At 57.1% G+C, this 16,868-nt stretch overlaps 8 protein-coding genes across 8 annotated transcripts; 6 read left to right on the top strand and 2 right to left on the bottom strand.

Annotated features, from left to right (window-relative positions):
- Window positions 1-148: 148 nt before the first annotated feature.
- On the top strand, window positions 149-1,129 carry KRP23_5573 (uncharacterized protein; the record flags this gene model as incomplete). Its single annotated transcript, XM_067890656.1, has 1 exon — window positions 149-1,129. The coding sequence occupies one exon, from the start codon at window positions 149-151 to the stop codon at window positions 1,127-1,129; it is 981 nt and encodes a 326-aa protein (XP_067747185.1).
- Window positions 1,130-1,430: 301 nt separating this feature from the next.
- On the bottom strand, window positions 1,431-3,265 carry KRP23_5572 (uncharacterized protein; the record flags this gene model as incomplete). Its single annotated transcript, XM_067890655.1, has 3 exons — window positions 1,431-1,916; window positions 1,988-2,214; window positions 2,581-3,265. 3 exons carry the CDS (start codon window positions 3,263-3,265, stop codon window positions 1,431-1,433), a joined length of 1,398 nt encoding a protein of 465 aa, XP_067747184.1.
- A 507-nt stretch (window positions 3,266-3,772) lies between these two features.
- Window positions 3,773-7,727, top strand: KRP23_5571 (Unconventional myosin-Va; the record flags this gene model as incomplete). Its single annotated transcript, XM_067890654.1, has 2 exons — window positions 3,773-7,353; window positions 7,427-7,727. 2 exons carry the CDS (start codon window positions 3,773-3,775, stop codon window positions 7,725-7,727), a joined length of 3,882 nt encoding a protein of 1,293 aa, XP_067747183.1.
- Window positions 7,728-7,990: 263 nt separating this feature from the next.
- Window positions 7,991-8,269, top strand: KRP23_5570 (Cystatin-like cysteine protease inhibitor EPIC4; the record flags this gene model as incomplete). The annotated part of the gene is made up of 1 exon (XM_067890653.1): window positions 7,991-8,269. One exon carries the CDS (start codon window positions 7,991-7,993, stop codon window positions 8,267-8,269), a length of 279 nt encoding a protein of 92 aa, XP_067747182.1.
- Window positions 8,270-8,449: 180 nt separating this feature from the next.
- Window positions 8,450-10,096, top strand: KRP23_5569 (Homeobox protein Wariai; the record flags this gene model as incomplete). The annotated part of the gene is made up of 1 exon (XM_067890652.1): window positions 8,450-10,096. One exon carries the CDS (start codon window positions 8,450-8,452, stop codon window positions 10,094-10,096), a length of 1,647 nt encoding a protein of 548 aa, XP_067747181.1.
- Window positions 10,097-10,793: 697 nt separating this feature from the next.
- On the bottom strand, window positions 10,794-11,627 carry KRP23_5568 (uncharacterized protein; the record flags this gene model as incomplete). Its single annotated transcript, XM_067890650.1, has 1 exon — window positions 10,794-11,627. The coding sequence occupies one exon, from the start codon at window positions 11,625-11,627 to the stop codon at window positions 10,794-10,796; it is 834 nt and encodes a 277-aa protein (XP_067747180.1).
- A 380-nt stretch (window positions 11,628-12,007) lies between these two features.
- Window positions 12,008-12,664, top strand: KRP23_5567 (uncharacterized protein; the record flags this gene model as incomplete). The annotated part of the gene is made up of 1 exon (XM_067890649.1): window positions 12,008-12,664. One exon carries the CDS (start codon window positions 12,008-12,010, stop codon window positions 12,662-12,664), a length of 657 nt encoding a protein of 218 aa, XP_067747179.1.
- A 1,237-nt stretch (window positions 12,665-13,901) lies between these two features.
- Window positions 13,902-16,289, top strand: KRP23_5566 (Ascus wall endo-1,3(4)-beta-glucanase; the record flags this gene model as incomplete). The annotated part of the gene is made up of 1 exon (XM_067890648.1): window positions 13,902-16,289. One exon carries the CDS (start codon window positions 13,902-13,904, stop codon window positions 16,287-16,289), a length of 2,388 nt encoding a protein of 795 aa, XP_067747178.1.
- Between the last annotated feature and the right edge of the window lie 579 nt (window positions 16,290-16,868).

Genomic DNA, 16,868 nt, shown 5'->3' with positions numbered 1-16,868 from the left:
AAGTTCGTCACACATTCAGTTTCAAAAGAAACGTAGTATAACCTTCTCACCGAGCAAAACCGGGACGTAAAGGAGATGGGCAAGCGGGAGCCCACAGCTGCCCTCCGCGGCGGTTCTGCGCCGCAAGACACAAGTCAATTCGCACAGCATGGCGGAGCCCACCGCCTTCGTGTCGCGCGGGCAGCAGCTCGAGGCGGCCGTGGACCGCCTGCCGGACTGGTACTTCGCGGCCGCGCAGGCGCTGGTCCCGTCGCCCATTAAGGCCGACGCACTCACGCTCAGCAGCAGCATCTACGCCACGTTGAACCCCGTCTGCGAGACGGAGGACAAGCCGCAGCCGCTGGATGAGGACGACGTGCGCGAGCCCCCGTCCAACGCGACCATGAGCTGCGCAGACGACGAGCTGGAGCTCGAGAAGCTTGGCGTGGCAGCCAGGCAGCACTCGGACAACACGCAGCAGATCAGGCAGCAGGAGCTGGGCCGGTCCACGTCCAGTCGCCGCTCCACCGCGTCCTCCTCGGACGCATGCACAGACCTCGTGCTCTCCGGCTTCTCCATGCGAGGCCGCGAGAAGAAGGTCATGTACCACATCGACGTGGTGGACCACGATGCCCCCTTGCAGACGTACACGATCCGCCGCAGCTACTCGGACTTCAAGGACCTTCACAGCCAGCTCAGCGAGATCCTCGACAACAGACAGCAGTATTACCGCAGCAAAGCGGTGTCCAGACTGGCCAGGGGCGTCGCCCCCGTTGCCATGACCCAGGAGGACAAGCTCGAGCGCGCCATCATGGCGTTCGCATTGCCCGCTTTGCCCCACGCAGGCTTTCTGACATTCTGGAAACGACATGACCGATCGCACCTGCAGTCCAGGTGCGACAGCTTCCAGGAGCTCCTACGAGCAGTACAACAGATGGCATTTCTACGGGAATCCTTCGCCGTGCAGAAGTTCCTGAGCGTCGCGCCTTGTGCGATCCGAGAGCGTGGGTCGTCCTACGTCTCGCTCTGCGAGTACAGCGTGCCCACGCTGAACCCCGAGGAGGAGCAGCGGGAGCGCAAACGACGAGCACAACAGTACCGCCGCAACAGCAGCGCCAGCAACCACTCGACACGCATGGTGGAGTACTAGTAGTCGAGCGAGTTTTTTTTTTTTTTCAAACACCGTGTGGAGCTGTCAAGGACAGCAAGGGTTTAGTGGGGCGATAAGCGGCCGAGCAGGGTGTGACAATAGTTAGTGGTAACCCACGAGTGATCGTGCGATGTATAAATGCATTCGAGTAGTCGAGCGTCAGGGGCGACTATCAAGCAGCTGGCGACTAGCCTGACCGCCATTTACCCGGGAAGGCTTGCACGCACGCAATTAGTTTCTTTCTCCTTAGGCATTGGTGATGCGCGTTGAAGTGCATTTGCTCCGTTTCGAATGGGCCACTTCAACTTAAACCCGTTTCCTGGAGCATCAGCTCCTTTGATGAGGCGATGTACGCCCTTGAGAATTCCTTGGAGTGTGGCACTTGGGCCCGGATCGATATGCGGTTGCCGTTCCGCGCCTCGCACTCAGCCGTGGCCAGCTCGTGCAACAGCTTGGCCATGCCCAGCGTTTGCTCTGCAGTTTCAATCAACTCGGGATCACGCGGCTTGGCCACCACGAGCTCGACGGCCTTGCCGCCGTTCATGATGCCTCCGTTGCGAGTCATCTGCTCCTTGAATGGACTCGTGGGGTATGTAGTGGCGGCCGCCTCTGCTGCAGCGTCCGCGAACAGCGGCGGAGTGAAGAAGTCATTCGATGGATCGTTCATCGAATTGTCGCTAGCATTCACATGGACTTTGAGCAGCAGTCGGTCGAAGCGGAACGGTTCCGTGCACATGTACTCCTCGAGCGTCTGGACCGGGGTCACAATGACTGACCTCCCAGAGAGCTAAATAGACCATGGACGAAAGAAGTGTTGGTGAGCAAGGCAATGCAAGAACGGCAGACAATTTCGCCTACCTGTGGAATGAGCTGCATATCCATCACCAACGAGTCCGCTAGTTGGTTGACATATTCCGGCATGAGACGACGATGATAGGCCTTGTCCAGGAATTTCAGCGCCGGATTTCGAGCGATGAAAAAGGCGAGTATTCCATGCAGGAGCGTCCTCATGTCCCTCATGTCCAGGAACTCTTTATCGTGCAGCCCCACGGCATCCAGCACGGATGAAAACAGATTGCGCGACACTATACCAGCAGAAGAGATGTCATCTTCGTCATCTTCAACGACAGGACGAGGTTTTAGAACCCAGACAAGGGGCACCATCGCGGGTCGAGGTGTTCGCGCTACTGATGGCGAGCTATTTCTCTTGTCTGGACAAACGGTACTCGACTTCATCGGAGGAATAGCGCTCGCGCTCTTGGCGGCGAGGCCTCTGCAGCCATAGGGGATATTTGGTGCGAGAGTTGGTCGCGGGGGCGACCGGTTAAAGCGAATTCCAACTTGTCCCGTCGATTGTGGTCTACATTGCGTTTGCTGCTGCTGCTGCTCGTTGACACTACAGCGCGGCGATGTACACTCCGACATTTCGCTATCTGAATTATCTGTCTCACTTTGGTCGGTCATAAGTCTGCGCTTGTGAGCGCTGATTTGGTTCCGTCCCACAACCAAATGCTTCTTCATTCGTGCACAAGTGCTTTCAATCAGTGCATTCGAGGCCTTGAGCTGACGAGACAAGTCCTGTATCTCCGCTTTGACACGCCCACACTCCTCGGGACTCGTAGCACCAATGATTCTCACCTGCTTGTCAACTAGCAAGGCAAAGCCCAGAATCGCGTCATTCAGGCGCTTGACCGATCGCTCTATCAGTCCGATTTCGTCTCTCGATATATCGGTGAGATGCAGTGCCTCAAGAAGAATAGTGTTCACCCGGCGATCTTGAATAGGAGCAAACTTCTTGAGCAACGGAGATCGCGGAGATGACAACGAGGCATCGATTCCTGCTGCAATAGCGCAAGGGTATTGAGCCTCTTGTGAATCGTCGTCGGACTGCAGCTCGTCTTCGAAGCGTACAGATTGAAGTCGCTCGGCCGCTTGTAGCGCCGACAATTGACTCAGCAGTGACTGCTCGTCGTCTTCACTTGCGTACTGCAGCTCTTCTCTATAGGTGCCTTCACTCCTGTCTGTTTGGATCTCGCTCTCGTCCTCGTCTCCTCCTTGTGACCCCAGCAGCTCGGCAGTCGTGAGCGCGTCGTACTCGACTCGGTCGGCGCGCTCCTGGAAGCGCACGGAGCGCATGATTTACGCAGTGCTGCGCGAGCTAACAGAACTCGCACTCTCAATGGCGACGCCCGGAGCTGGGGCCCTCATGCTCTCGTCCGTAAAAATAGCGATAATAAGTGCAGCCATCTGATGATATCAGGTCACTGTAGAGAGGGTGTCACTCAAATTCGGTGGAGACGGGCGGTGCTTTTTTGTCGTCCCGACGTAGCAGGAGGACAAGCGGACGACGCTACTGCATTCGAGCGGCTAGTAGCCGCCGGCTACGCGTCCTGCTGTGGGCCGCACCAAGGTTGGCAGGAAGCTCCAACAGTACAACCTCCATAGCTGCGTCGCTGCTCACCAAATCTCCATTGCTGGCGCTTATGACTTGCCGCCAATACAAAACATAGGTTCATTGTGCATAGACCGGTCTTTACCCTCCCCAAACTGATCGCGGTTGCTCGACGCCACGCACGGGCTCCCCCACCTTCAGTCCGCACTGCAGCTCGTTTCTCCGACGTACTATCACTCCTTTTCCGCATCATGGAGGGCATCCGCGTCTTCATCCCGGACGAGAAGCTCGTGTGGGTGCCGGCCACAGTCTTGTCCGTGGACGCGAGTGGCAAGGTCTTCCGCGTGCGCGTGGCCCGCGAGCAGGAGCAAGACGAGCCCGCGGAGGAGCGCACCGTGGACCTGAACGACGACGGGATGCCCGACTCGCTGCCGCTGCAGAACTTGGCGGGCGAGGAAAACAACGGCAGCATCGGCGCCGAGGATATGTGCGCGCTGGGCCACCTACACGAACCCGCGATCGTGTACAACGTGCGCGAGCGCTTCTACGCCCAGGAGCCGTACACGTACACGGGCAAGATCGTGGTGGCCGTGAACCCGTACCAGTGGCTCAAGAAACTCTACTCGGAGGAGCTGCGCGACCAGTACACGCAGACGCCGTGGGACGAGATGCCGCCCCACGTGTACGCAACGAGCGCCGAGGCCTTCCACCACATGAAGCAGCACCGCATGCCGCAGAGCATCTTGGTGAGCGGCGAGTCCGGCGCGGGCAAGACCGAGACGGTCAAGATTATGATGGAGCATCTGGCCAGCATCTCCATGGGCATGGCCAAGCGCCTGCACCCCACGGAGAGCGGAGAGACGATTGTGGTGGAGAAGGTGCTCAAGAGCAACCCGCTGCTGGAAGCCTTCGGAAACGCCAAGACCATCCGCAACGACAACTCGAGTCGCTTCGGAAAATTCACGCAGCTGCAGTTCAATAACGAGCTCTGTCTTGTAGGTGCCGAGTGTCGGCACTATTTGCTCGAGAAGTCGCGCGTGGTGGCGCAGGCAGCGGGCGAACGCAACTACCACATCTTCTACCAACTTGTGAGCGCCAAGGAGGATATCTTTGGCTTCAGTGATGACTCGTCCGCGAGCGAGTTCAGGTACCTGCAGGACGAGAAACTCATTCTGGACGGCCAGACGGACCTTGAACGGTACCAGGTCACTCGTGATGCGCTGAGTACCATTGGGCTCAGCGACGAGGAGCAGAACCAGCTCTTCAGTGCTCTCTGCGGTATCTTGCGTCTGGGCCAGCTCGACTTTGTTCCTTTGGAGTCAAACAAGGACGATGCCAGCCAGGCGGTTGCTTCGTTGAATGCGTCAGCGACTTCTGCCCCTGTCACTGCGGAGCAGATTGAACAGCAGAAGATGGAAATCGAGCAGTGCGCGAAGCTGCTGGGTGTGGAAGTGACCGCGTTGAGCAAGCAGCTCTGCAGCCGTACCGTCAAGGCGCGCCAGGAGGTGTACTGCGTCCCGCTGTCAGCTCTGCATGCCGGCAACAATCGTGACGCTTTAGCGAAGGAGATCTATGCGCGAGTATTTGGCTACTTGGTGCGACGCGTGAACCACAGTATCTCGAACTCGGCGGACAGAGGCGCTTCGACGCCGTCATACTTGCATATCGACCTGCTGGATATCTTCGGCTTCGAGTCGTTCGAACACAACAGCTTCGAGCAGTTCTGCATTAACTTTGCGAACGAAAAACTGCAGCAGAAGTTCACGATGGATGTGTTTAAGACGGTTCAGGAGGAGTACCAGCAAGAGGGCGTTGCCTGGGAATTCGTGAAGTACCGCGACAACCAAGACATGTTGGATCTACTGGAGAACTCGATGGGCGTGATGGCACTGCTGAACGAAGAATGTGTGCGCCCCATGGGAAGTGATTTGTCATTTGTATCGAAGCTTGTGTCACTGCGCGAGTCACATCCACGTCTTGAGCGAGCACGCCTCAGTCAGACGCACTTCATGCTGCACCACTATGCGGGCCCCGTGACATACGACGCGGAAGGCTTTGTCGAGAAGAACAAGGACTCGTTGCAGACTGATCTACTGGAGCTGCTTGGTACGAGCTCAAATGGCTTGCTGTCGATGGTATTCGGCGACGACAACAACACAGCATTCATGACAGACGCGGATCTGGCTGTCCGTGCGGCAACCATGATGGAGTCGGGACGACGCAGTACTGTCGGACGGAAAACGTCAACCTTCATGCAAGAGACCGTGAGCTACAAATTCAAAGCACAGTTGTCGCTGTTGATGAGTGACATTTCCAGCACTGAGGTGCACTATGTACGTTGCATTAAACCCAACTCGCAAAAGAGCCCGAGTGTCTACGAGATCGATGCGGTTGTGAACCAGCTTCGCTGCGCCGGTGTCGTTGAGGCCATCCGTATCACACGCGCCGCATTCCCCAACAAGATGGCTCACGAAAAGTTCTTGCGCCGATTTGTGATGATGCGAAGCAAGAAGGGTGCTACTATCGCTGCAGCATCCACAACTGTCACTGAGGCTTGCGAACAGCTTGCGAAGGAACTACTTAGTGGAGATGACTTTGCCCGAACGCAAGACGGCAGTGAACACTCCAGGACACCAACGTTCGTGGTAGGTAAGAGCCTGGTCTACTTCGGCAAGGACGTGCTTGAGTTCCTGGAGCACAGGCGCACCACTTTCGTGCATGACCAAGCAATTGTGATCCAGCAGACTGCGCGCCGGTGGATGGCGAGACGAAAGATTAAGAAGGTCCGCACAATGATCGCAAAAGTTCAGGCCCTTCAACGCTGCCGGATACAGCGCCGATCATACTTGGAGAAGCGCAGGAAGTGCACCATTGTGCAAAGTGTGTGGCGTGGAGTGCGCTCGCGTCAGCGTGTGTATTTGATGATGAAGGAGAAGAGCGCGATCAAGGTCCAAACTGCGTACCGTCAGTATCTCGCGGAAAAGAAGTATGCAAAGTTCCGGAATGCTGTCATCAAAATGCAAAGCACTCTTAAGATGAAGAAGCAAGTGGGCAAGTACCACAAACTTCTGTCTGAACGAAAAGAGCAGGATGCAATGGAGACCGAGGTAGAGCTTCTCAAGCACCGTCTTGAGGACGAGAAACGCGCGCGCATGGAGATCGAAGCGGAGAACTCGTCGCTGCAGCAAGAGCTAAACCAGGTTCGGAATTCCTCTGTGCCTAGTGCGGACAGCAGCATCTATGATACCGACGCGCCCCCGGTGTACCGGAACAGTATGCGATCGAGCAGGATAGAGCGCGAGTCCATGGACGACAGCAAGCTGCTCGACGACTCTGAGCGCATGATTGACTACCTGCGCAAGGAGGTGACGAAGGGCCGTGAACTCATTCAGCTGCTGTCCCAGGAAAATGAAAACCTGAAGTCTGAAAACAAGAAGATCAAGGATGCCTACACGGCTGCTGGTGCATCGTTCGCCGCGCTTAACCAGCACAATAAGCAGCAGTCGAAGGCCAACCTGCGTCTCATGAGCACCCACGCTGCGCTAATCAAGTCTCAGGAGGAGAAGATGAAGAAGTACAAGAAACAGGTGGCAGAATTGAAGGAGGATCTGCGGATGCAGCGCTCCGTTTACTCGGCAGAACTCAAGGCTCGTGTGCAGCAGCAGGATGTCCTGCTAGACATCATCAACCTAGCGGAATCCGACGGAGTCTCGGAGGACCTGTTGGAGCGCATGCGGGCGATGGCTGTGGACTCGAAGCCGTCGTATGACAACGGACGCGGCAGCGAGTACACTACTCGTAGATCATCAACGATGGCTGGCCATCGCTCCTCGTAAGTTCACTGTCGGTCATTTTGCGTTACTTGTGCTGACATAGCTAACGTGTTGTGGTTTGATTTTGTGCAGTGCAACTGCCAGAGATAGCGAGCAGCGCGAAAATCGGTCGGACACTGTGACCTCACTTGGGCCCGTGCCCGTCTCGGTGTCGCTCAACGCAAACCCCACTCGCACGGAACGCCGCGCGACGCTAGACACGATTATGAATAACCCGGTGCCGCGTGGATCCTCGCCGCACGCGGAGGGCATGAGTCCTCCTGAGCGCGGAAGTTTGGCGAACGGTAACCGGAACAGTCTGTACACGGAAGACGGACACCGGAAGTCGCGTATTGGAGGCATGTTCAAGAAAATGTTCAAGAAGGAGGAATAGGCAACAGAAGGTATGACGAACGAGATGGAGGTGGTTGGCAGCCCCGAGCGCACAGTAAAGCATTGGGGCGCCCAGCGCTCACATTGAAAGTGGTAGAAGAAAAGACTGGGTAGGCGACCATGCTGTCGCTATACTGTTGGTTTACATGTTGATACGTGAGCTGCGTGGTTTGTCTATTCTTGCTTTACCTTTGTTCTTGCAGGACAGGACATAAACTGGAATCGGAATCAAGGAATCCTCGCAAGGACCCCCACGCTGCAGACATGCCTGGCCCCGTGATGGTCGGTGGATGGTCCCCCGCCGCCGTCACGCCCGAGGCCCGCGCGGCTTTGGATCGCGCATTGGCCGAGTCGGACCTCACTGTGACCTCCGTCTTGTCCGTGCGCTCGCAGGTCGTGGCCGGCACCAACTACGAGTTCGCTGTCGAGGGCTCGAGCGCCTCTCACGACCAAGTCACCCGCTTCCTGGTGCGAGTGTTCTACCAGCCCTGGACTAAGACCACGGAGCTCAAGTCCGTCGTTGCAGCCCCGGCTCCGCAGTAAAGAGACCAGCGTCTAGCGTAAGCAGATATCCGTTGACACCAAATTGCAACCGACTTCGCTTTGACAGTGTAGCCCACATTCTCAAGGAGTGAACGGTCGCTACCGAGCGAGCGGACACCTTCCCACTCCGCCTTTTGCAGCGTACTTGTCGTTTTTCCTCTTCTTGTGAAGCAGTTGGCGATGGGCGGCGCGGCGTCGACGCAGGCTTCGTTCGAGCAGATGCTGGCTTGCACCATGATCCTCGGGGACGCCATGGTGCAGGGTCTAGACCCGCGCTTCGTGCGCTTCCCCGATCTGTACCGCCTGTACGACTTCCACGTCGGTCCGAAGAACCCTCGAGACCAAGCGCGTGGTTTCAAGGGCGGCAACATGGTGCTGATCGTGCACTCACCCGACCCCGAGGGCAAGTTCCAGCAGCTCATGCTCGAGAACGGAGAGGCGGTCAAGCCAGCATCAGACAAGACCGAGAAAGCAGTGATCGTTGACGAGACTCAAGACGAGGCCAAGCTGATCGTCTACGTAGGCAGCGACAAGATTGTGCTGGACAAGGCGACGCTACATCAGCCCAACAACGACGGCTGGACACCTTTGCATTCTGCCTGCCACATGATGACAGCTCAGGAGGCTGGCATTGCCATCCTCAAGGAGCTGGCTGCGCGGAAGGCTGACCTGAACGTAGTAACGCGCCGTGGCCCCGGATCGTTTTCGTGCGGTTGGACAGCGTTGCACATTGCCTGCGCCTACGGTCTAGAGGCCTTGGCGATAAAACTCATTCGCGCCGGAGCGAACGTGAACACGGCCAATTCAGTAGGATGGACTCCACTCTACGACGCTTGCCACCGAGGCTATGCGACTATCGCGCAAGAGCTCTTGCGTGCAGGTGCCAAGCCTGATGTAATATGCCCCGAGTTTGCGTTGTGTCCGTTCCCGGGACAGTTCCCGCTGGCCGAGGCTGCTCGTCAAGGCCATGGGCCCACTGTTAAAATGCTACTGGAGTGGGGTGTCAACAAGAATGCGACGAACAAGCTCGGCTGGACAGCGCTTCACGAAGCAGCATACCATTCTCGCGTGGCAATCGTGAAGATGCTGGTTGTCTACGGGGCTGAAGTGTTGGTCAAGACCGACCGCGGCTCTATCGCAAGAGATCTTACCATCCACAGCGAAATCCGCACGATGCTGGAAGATATCGCGTCGCATTTGCCGTCTACGTCGTCCCCATCTCCGCCAAAGCAGATCGATGCTGCAGCGCCAACATCAAAGCTCCAAGACAAGCCCTCCCCAGCCAAGAAAGCGACGCCTTTGTCTCGCAAGGAAGAATACGAGCTGCTCGGGGACTTGCCGAATCTAAATGCTATCACGATTCAAGACGCTGATGCAACCGATGAGGATGAAGGTGAAGCCGAAGAGGATACGGATGCCAAAGCACCTGCTGCAGACTCACCACCCAAGGAGAAGCCCAAGAAGAAACAAAGGGACCCTTCCAAGAAGAAGAAAAAGAAAGCAGGGTCGCGCGATATCCCCCTGGAGTTCAAATGTGCTGTGTCACTGAAGCTGCTGAAAGACCCGATGCGGTCGCCTTACGGTCAAGTCTTCGAGCGCCAAGTGATAGAAGCTTGGTTTCGCGATTTCGGCAACCGCTGTCCGTTGACAGGGGAGCCGCTCACACTCCAACAACTGGTGAGTGACGAGAAGCTCCGTGAAAATATCCGCGAGTGGAAGCATGGCCCGAGGAAGTCGAAAACGCTTGAGGAGAATACGATGGAGGAGTCTGAATCGAAGGAGGAACTGTCAGTTGCAAGTCCGCGTGATGACGAGTACGATTTCTAAGGACAAATACTAACGTGGGAGCAGCTTCATCACACTGATATTGTAGCGTGACGCCAGACCCTGCCATATAAAGTCTATAAACCAATTCACAACCCGCCATCGAGTCATCAATGTGAAAAGTACCATAGACTGATAGAAAATGACAAAGTGTCAACAACCCTCACTGTTCCTTCGAAGATGCTGCTGGTGTCGTTGCTCTTGCTAGCGTTTGGTGTCGCGAATGCTGACGAGTTGCTGCTTGGAGGATGGTCCCATGCAGCCGTCACGCCAGATACTCGTGGCGTTTTGGCGAGGGCGTTGTCGACAACGAATGTCTGCGCGAACTCGATCCTGTCGCTGCACACTCAAGTGGTTGCAGGAATGAACTACGAGTTCCAGATCGATGGGTGTCGTGTTGCGCGAGGTGGAAACTGTGCCAAGGCGTCATGCAAGTCGCCGCGTAAGTTCGTAATACGTGTCTTTGACCAGCCGTGGACGCGCACCACATACGTGTCAGTCTCGGACGCTTGACAAGGAATCGAAGTCGCTTGTGAGATCGATGCTTACAGCGGTCAGCACTAAGAGAAGGTGAGAAATGACTCTTCTTTAGTTGCTTTCAAGATTGTTTCTCCTTCTCGTCATGAATAAATGCAATAGACCCGACACGTTGAGTGCCGTGCCTTCATAGCCCGTCTCGAGCACAGGAGAAGTTCCCGCGTTACGGCTCGACGTGGCGGCCTTCGTGGTGGAGACGCCCCTCGTGGGTCGGACTCGACTTGTCCCCCTTGATCTTGTCCTTCACGTCGTGCACTGCCTCCTTGGCGCGCTCCGCAATGGACGGCGACAGAGACTTCTCGGCAGCCGAAATCTGGTGATCCAGCGCGCTGACGCTGAAGTTGTCACGGAGAGTCTTCTTCACCAGAGTCTCGACAGTCTCCGTGCTCCCTACGATGCCACCGCCGTTGTTGTCATCACCGCCGAGAAACCCTCCACGGTGTTGGTCCTTCTCCTGGTCACTCTTCCCGAGCAAACCTCCGCGCCCCTCGCCTTCGTCCTTGCTCTTCCCGAAGAAGCCACCTTCAGACTCCTTGTGCTTGTTCTCCTTCTCCCCAAACAGTCCGTGCTGCTCGTCCTTCTCCTTGTGGCGGTCCCCACCAAAAGCGGCATCCATCCTGCCCTTAACCCCCATCGACTGTCCGTTCTCCTTGTCGTAGTTGCGAGCTGTCGTGTTCAAGACGCCCATCGCCTTGGACGTGGCGTCCATCATGTTGCGAGCAGAGGAGATCTCCGTCTTGGACGGCTTGTGGCTCTTGTGGATCTGGTGGGCCACGTGCTTCAGGTCCATGGCCGTGTCCTTGGCAGTGCGCATATCGCTTCGCATGTACGACGTCGCCGTGTTGACGAAGTGGTTGCCATTGCGGCTGTCGTACTCGGACAGGTGCTTCTTCAGCAGCCGGAGGCAGTTGGACGCGTCTTCAGCGGTTTGGTTCAGCACTTGCTCCAGCTTGGCGAACTCCTCGGTAGTAACGTTGCGGTCGGTAGACTTGCCCATGATCGTAGTTGGCGTTGACTTGGTCTTGTTCTTGTTGGCTTGGGTATCGACTTGTGCGCTCGGAGGCACGTTTCGAAATGAGCCCACAGCTCGAGAACCGACAGCGAGGGGTGTTGAAGTTGCTCGCTTTGGTCGCTATGGGGACGAGTTTCTCACCTCCGAAGCCTTCGTGGGGCTTCAGCATCAACTAACGGGCGTCAAAAGCGTTGGGACAGGATCGGCGTCAGTTTAAGAGCCCACCTTCGAAAGCCTTCAGCGTAATGAGCAGCGGTGCTAACTATGTTTTTCCGTCTCGCGCACTTGTCGCGAAAAAGGAGAGCAGCCATTACTTTCGCAGCCGTACTCGGTCCCAACTCATTTCGAATCGTGATCGCATCGAGATGGACAAGTCCACCGACCGCATTACCACGGAGCAAGAGTTCTCCAAGCTGGAGCAGACGTTAGTCCAGACTGCGGACGATGCAGTCAACTGCCTCGGAGTTCTGAAGGGCAACCTCGCCGACTTCGATCGCCGGCACGGACTGCACTTTGGCAACACGTCAAAGTTCTACATGAGGGGCGCTATTCGTGCTGCAAAGGACTCGGCGTCAGAGTTGCGCGCCGCGGCCAACCAGATCGCCGAGTGCGAGACTCCGACTGAGTCGGAGATCACAGCGACTCGCAGTGCGTTGAACGCAACGTCCGATGTCATGAACGAGCTCAGGGAGGCAGCCCGCACGTACGAGAAGAAGCGTATCAAATCGAAAGGCATCACCGGCATCGTGGTCGGCTTGCTTGGCGGCAAGCCGACCACGATGCCGGTGATGCCTTTCGAAGGCCCAGAGAAGGAGGAGAGGAAGCATCAATATACTGGCGCGGGCATCGAGAAGGTGGGGTCGGAAGGCATTCTCCGAGCCCCCGACACGGTGGAAGAAGTGGTGGACTCGACCCTGCGCGACTGCTTCAGTTGGTTCGCGACGCTGAAAGAGCAGATTTCAACCGCGGAGAAGTCGCTGTCACCTTTGTTCGCAGAGCGCTCCAACGAGGCCGCACCATGATGTGGGCAAGTAAGGGCCGGCGCTGCTTCAAACAACGCCGTACCCTTAGCAGAAATTACATGAACAATGCATCGATGTCTCCTTTCTACCTTGGTGTCCTAGCGTGCGTGTGTAGCCATCTCAGTCGTGCCATACTGAACCTGTAAGCGATTGTCCGCCAAAAAGCTTGTCCCATGGCCGACCTCGATTCGGGGTGCCGATTGCTCGGCCGACAGTGGCAGCACTATTACAGTCTCTACGACGACCGCCAAGATCCAAAATGGATCAGAAAGAAGCCAACCTTGTGCTGCTGCCCTTCGAACACAGATCGTCTCTCCCCACGCGACGATCATGATCGAGCACTCTCGATGTGTTCTCCCAGCGAGATTCGGGGCTCTTCTATGCCGGTGTCAATTGTTGCTTCGTCGTTTGGCGCTCCCCGAACTTCAACACCGACAACACCGCGTTGAAGGCGTGTGGAGCTGGCTCACAATGATCCTGCGGCGGACGCCGGACATCGTGTTGGGCTGTCATGCGCGCTCGCGTAACGGGCTTTTGGTGGCGGTGACACCGCTGAGCTGGTCCAGTCCACCAGCGACAAGCGAGGGTACATGACATGGTGCATGCACCGTAATGGGCAGCCATCATTTTCCTTTCGGGTGCGACAACGAGTCCCGATAAGCTCCTATTCGTCGGCGAGCTCCCGCCCGGTGGCATGAGCATGCAGGGCTGACCAAGAGGCCGTGGCGTTTTCAGTGCTCCAGTGCCGCTCGCCTGTAAGTTTTGCATTCAGAGCATGGCGTTCATGCGCCACTTGCACTTGGGCGCAGCTCCAAACCGCTTTTCTGAAGTTGAAGGTGTCGTCAGTGCAAATCTTCAGTATTGAAGCGGCGCGCGATTAATGGCGAATAAGAGACGCGCGCGCCTTCAACTTGGCCCATTATTTGTTCAAATGAGTCTCCGAGCGTGCGTGTGATTGGCCGGACCGAGTTTAACACCATGGGTCGTCCACCACGAGTCCACGATAACGTCGCATCGGGCTCCGGCCGACAGTCTCAAAGTCTCATGGCTTCGTATCAGCGTAGATACGTGCGTTGTGGCTGCTGCGACTGCAACGTGTGGGCGTGCCCATGGGCTGTCGGACACAAACACTGCGGATCCGGTGTGGCGGGCCTAAGCTCATTCCCCAACCTGCGCTGCCCCGCGCACCTGCTCACACCAACCAAGTTCTAGCGCCCGCACCACAGGAGCCGCCGACATGTTGACTTCGAGTCCGAGAGCCCATCGCAGTGGCGAGGCGCACCCTCTGCTCAACTCGCACGACGCCGTCCCGCTCACCCAGCAGCAGCCGACTGCGAGCACTCGCGTCAGCCGCTGGAGCGTTCTCGCCATCGCCTCGACGCTGCTCGTCGCCGCCGCAGTCTTCGGCATCTTCCACCCCGGCGCGTCCACGCTGCGGAGCGTGACTACAGTGGCGCCCGACGCCAAGTTCGACTTGTTCACGCCCATCTTCAACGCCGAAGCCCCGCCCCAGAACCTCTTCAACCACACCGACGCGCACAAGACGCTCTTGCCGCCCAAGTTCCTGGCCCCCGGCCTCGTGGGCTCGCGTCCTATCCCGACCAATGACTGGTGGGGCAACCTGATCGGCGCCACGGTCGGCGAGAAAACCGACGTCATCCAACCCGTGTGGACCAACCCGTACAGCGTGACCCCTTGCATCGCCATGGAGCCCTACGGCCTGACCATGAACTACCCGTACACGACGCGTGAATTCGGAGGCGGCCTGACCGGAAACGGCGATGCCGAGATGTACTACCTGCACGGCCAAGTGCCCGAGTTTACCTTCTCCGCCACCGAGTTCTCCGACTCCTCGCACCCGAGCTTCGAGGTGTTCGACTGGGACGATCTGAGCGTGCAGCTCCGCTTCATGTCCCGTGAAGATGATGCGAAGAAGATCGAGGTGACTCTCGCAAGCGGCATGGCCTTCGTCACTGCTCGATACACTGAGCTGACGCCGCGGTTCCAGACGGCGTACAACATCTCGACCATCAACGGCCTGGACGCCACGGAGACCGTCAGCCTTCCTCTTACCAACAGCCGCTTCGTGCTGCAGTTCGACAACGGCGCAACCTGGACGCTGTACTTCTCTTCTCCGGTCGCGCTGCACTTTGATGGCCACTCTGTGCTCGACATGGAGCGCCCATTCACTGGCATTGCTCGTGTTGCGCTGATCCCCGATGCCTCTGCGCAAGAGCAGAACGTCTTCGACCAGACGGCGGGCTGCGTCCTCGACGGTGGCCGTGTTGAAGCCCACAATGAAGACGCCTACGCGTACGTGTGGAAGACCAGCGGCGACTGTGGAAACGGTTTGCTGCACTACGCCCAGGTCCACCACATCGACACGCTGGATCGCAGATACGCTGTGGAGGCTGAAGGCGTAGCTGCTCACTCCACGACGCGCGGACTGATGCAGGGAGTGGTGACCAAGACTGCGCCGCCCGAGTGGCGTCTTGTGGAAACGGTGGACTTCCCCGTTGACTTTTACCCGCCGCGGAAACCCGATGCCAGCGATGTCGAGTCGTACAAGATTAAGAAGACGCTCATCGCCGATATCGAGTCCGAGTGGTCGATCCCCCTGGGCCAGAGCTACTACTTCAATGGCAAGGCCGCGCAGAAGTACGCGTCGATGTGTCTGATGGCTGGAGACGCCTCCATCGTCGGCGAAGACACCACGCTGCTCCCGCACTGCATCAAGAAGTTGGAGAGCATGCTCACGCCGTTCTTGAACAACACGTGGACTAACGCGCTCAACTACGACACTATCTATCGTGGTGTGGTGAGCTCGCAGGGCTTCACGCTCCACGACGCCAACGTTGACTTTGGCAACACCATGTACAACGACCACCACTACCATTACGGCTACTGGGTGGTCACCGTCGCTATCATCAACAAGCTGGACCCGACCTGGTCGAAGCTGCCCGAGCTGAACCGTATGGCGGGCTTCTTGGTGCGCGACGTCGCCAACCCGTCGGACGCGGACCCGTACTTCCCCAAGTTCCGCAGCCTTGACTGGTATCGTGGCCACTCGTACTCGCACGGCATCACGGCGCTTGGAGATGGCAAGGACGAGGAGAGCACGTCCGAGGACATGAACTTTTACTACGGCATGGCACTGCTGGGCAAGGCCACAGGCGACGCCCACCTTGAAACGGTTGGCAAGCTCATGGTCAAGCTCAACGCCCGCGCGATCCAGACGTACTTCCTGATCGAGGACGGTAACCGCGCCCACCCGGACCGCTACCGTGACAACAAGGTCATGGGAATCCTTTTCGACAACAAGGTCACCTACGCGACGTGGTTCAGCGGCGAGAAGTACGCGATCCACGGCATTCAGATGCTCCCAGTCACGGCCGTCACCGAGTTTGTGCGCACGCACGACTTCGTCTCGCAGGAATGGGACCAGGTCCTGTCGCGCGAGCCGATCGTCCAGAACGACGAGCAGACCAACCCGTGGCTCTCGCTTCTCTACATGAACTACGCCACCGTCAACAAGGCGTTCGCGCTTGAAAAGCTGCGCAACGTCACGATGGATGACGGGCTCTCCCGCTCCTGGGCGCTGTACATTGCAGCCACCCGGCCGTAGACCAACAATTCGGCCGGCCTACTATGATATGAGGGCATTGCAACCGACGCAACTGCCTTGTAGAGTACCAAGTCGAACTACTCAGTAAATAGAAAACATATTCTTCTTCTCGGATTCAGCTTTCCCGATTTCTATTGTGATATCCATCGGTACCACAGCAATCCACTTGTTTATTAGACATGAATTGCGTGTTAGTTTCTGATAGCACTCGGTCGTCTAGGCCAACCTTTGTACAGGAGACGCAGTGGTGGTGATTTGTGAATTTGTTTATATGGCCGAGGTGTGACGGCCCGATGAAGTCGAAAGCTCTTGAGGTGGATACGATGGAGGAGACTGTCAGTTGAAAGTCTGCGTGGTACGAGTGCGAATTCTAAGAAAACTGCTGGCAGCGGAGCAGCTTCAGGACACTGATATTGTAGCATGCCGTCACACCTCGGTCATATAAACAAATTCACAAATCACCACCACTGCGTCTCCTGTACAAAGGTTGGCCTAGACGACCGAGTGCTATCAGAAACTAACACGCAATTCATGTCTAATAAACAAGGGGATTGCTGTGGTACCGATGGATATCACAAT

The sequence above is a fragment of the Phytophthora ramorum genome (genome assembly GCF_020800215.1).
Source record: "Phytophthora ramorum isolate Pr-102 chromosome Unknown Phyram_PR-102_s0004, whole genome shotgun sequence".
Classification (NCBI taxonomy): Eukaryota; Oomycota; class Peronosporomycetes; order Peronosporales; family Peronosporaceae; genus Phytophthora; species Phytophthora ramorum.
The sequence above is the reverse complement of the archived record's forward strand: the minus strand, read 5'-3'. Positions and strand labels throughout refer to the sequence as shown.